The 1,941-nt window shown below is 34.2% G+C and overlaps 1 protein-coding gene across 1 annotated transcript; it reads left to right on the top strand.

Moving 5' to 3' along the window:
- Nucleotides 1-523: 523 nt before the first annotated feature.
- On the top strand, nucleotides 524-1,465 carry LOC133613963 (olfactory receptor 11A1-like). The gene has a single exon (XM_061971896.1). It carries the CDS (start codon nucleotides 533-535, stop codon nucleotides 1,463-1,465), a length of 933 nt encoding a protein of 310 aa, XP_061827880.1. The 5' UTR covers nucleotides 524-532.
- Nucleotides 1,466-1,941: the final 476 nt, after the last annotated feature.

The raw sequence follows: 1,941 nt of genomic DNA on the forward strand, positions 1-1,941 counted from the left end.
ATGCAATTCAAACCACAAGTACTTGAATAAACAAATGCTGGAACCCAGCAAACATAACAAAACACTAATGCAACAAACTTAGCACCATTTGAAAGCCAACACTTAGTCTAAGTATCATTCCTCTACAGCTAATACGCACTAAATAAGCAGCTTGATTTACTTTACTTTATAAACACATTTTTATCAACGGTAACCATCAAGGTCTTTCCCTGACTTTGATATCAAGATCATCAGTTAATTAGCATACAGTGTGCATTACATTTGCACACAGTCCTGCATAATCCGCCCATCTGATGACGAAGACAAGGAAAGAGTCATGTGTTTGGGTCACGTGTTACAAACTTTCTTTGAGGCAGTCCTGAAAAGGTGGGTTGCTTCTTACTCTCCTCAGCATTGACTGCTCACAACAAGTTCCAAGACTTGGAGGAGGTTGTTGACATGACAGCAGCGCTTGGTGGAGCGCTTAATGAGTTCCATGGAAACTAAATGATTCTTGTTAAAGACTCTTTGACTATTTTTTATCTTTGGTGTGATGGATGCTGAATTCAATGGAACATTTATAACTCTTGGTGGCTTAGTAGATGTGGAGAAATACAGATATCTTTACTTTGTCATCTTTTTAACATTATATATTCTCATCCTCTGCACTAACTGCACCATTATGTGTCTAATCTGGATCCACAGGAACCTTCATGAGCCTATGTACATTTTCATTGCTGCTTTGTCACTCAACTCTCTTTTGTTTAGCAGTGGAATCTACCCTAAACTTTGCATTGACGTCTTATCTCAAAAACAGACCATTTCTCATTCAGCATGTTTGTTTCAATATTTTATTTTCTATTCATTTGCAGTATCAGACTTCTTACTGCTGTCAGCCATGTCTTATGACAGGTATGTGTCTATCTGCAAACCTCTGCAGTATCCAAATATCATGGGAAAAAGAACTGTTATTGTGCTCTTGACTTTGGCCTGGTTTATACCTGCATGTGCGGATGTAGTGGCAACTGTGATTAATTCTCAACAAAAACTATGCAACTTTAAAATAAGAGGCATTTTATGTAACAACACAATTTTGAAGCTTCACTGTGTAAAATCAACATTTTTTACAGGTTTCTCTTACTTTATGATGACGACCGCCGTTGTTGTTCCTGTGATGTTCATCCTTTTTACGTACATAAAGATATTTATAGTAACTTATCAATGTTGTGTAGATGTCAGGAAAAAAGCTGCAGAGACATGTTTACCTCACGTGATTGTTTTATTCAGCTTTGTTTGTCTTGGTTTATTTGATGTCATCGTAGCTCGATTGGAGTCAGATCTTCCAAAAATTGTACGTTTAATAATGACTTTACAAATAGTTGTGTATAGTCCTCTGTTCAATCCAATCATATATGGAGTGAAAATGAAAGAAATTTGGAAACACATCAAGAGATTGTTTTGTCAACTGGTGAACAAAAGAATATGATCACTTGATAGCATTGAAGTCTTTATTTCTCCATGCTGCCTTATTGAAGGTGTTTATAAGATGTATGAAAAAAGGACAATTAGATCCATGCTGTCTGATGTCATTTTATATTTAAAATATTATTTTATAATCAATATTAAGTTGTTGCCAAGTCAATATGCTGCATTTATTAATACTTCACTTGTCACTTTCAACCTCTGTACTAAGGTATTTCTAATGTATCTATAATCTAGGCTGAAAACACATCAATTTGATTATGACAACTGAAATTATGTTATCTACACTCACATTTTAATTCGAATTTTGATAATTTTTATGGTGATTCTAGTTCATATTTATTTTTACCGTCATGTAATTTTCTGTAAAGCATTCTGAATTGCCTTTTGTACATATTTCACTGTATAAATAAGCATGCCCTTGCATTGCCTATAATCTCTTTATTTTAATTATTTTTTTTAATCTATGTGCATATACTT

This window comes from Nerophis lumbriciformis, linkage group LG13 (assembly GCF_033978685.3).
Source record: "Nerophis lumbriciformis linkage group LG13, RoL_Nlum_v2.1, whole genome shotgun sequence".
Lineage (NCBI taxonomy): Eukaryota > Metazoa > Chordata > Actinopteri > Syngnathiformes > Syngnathidae > Nerophis > Nerophis lumbriciformis.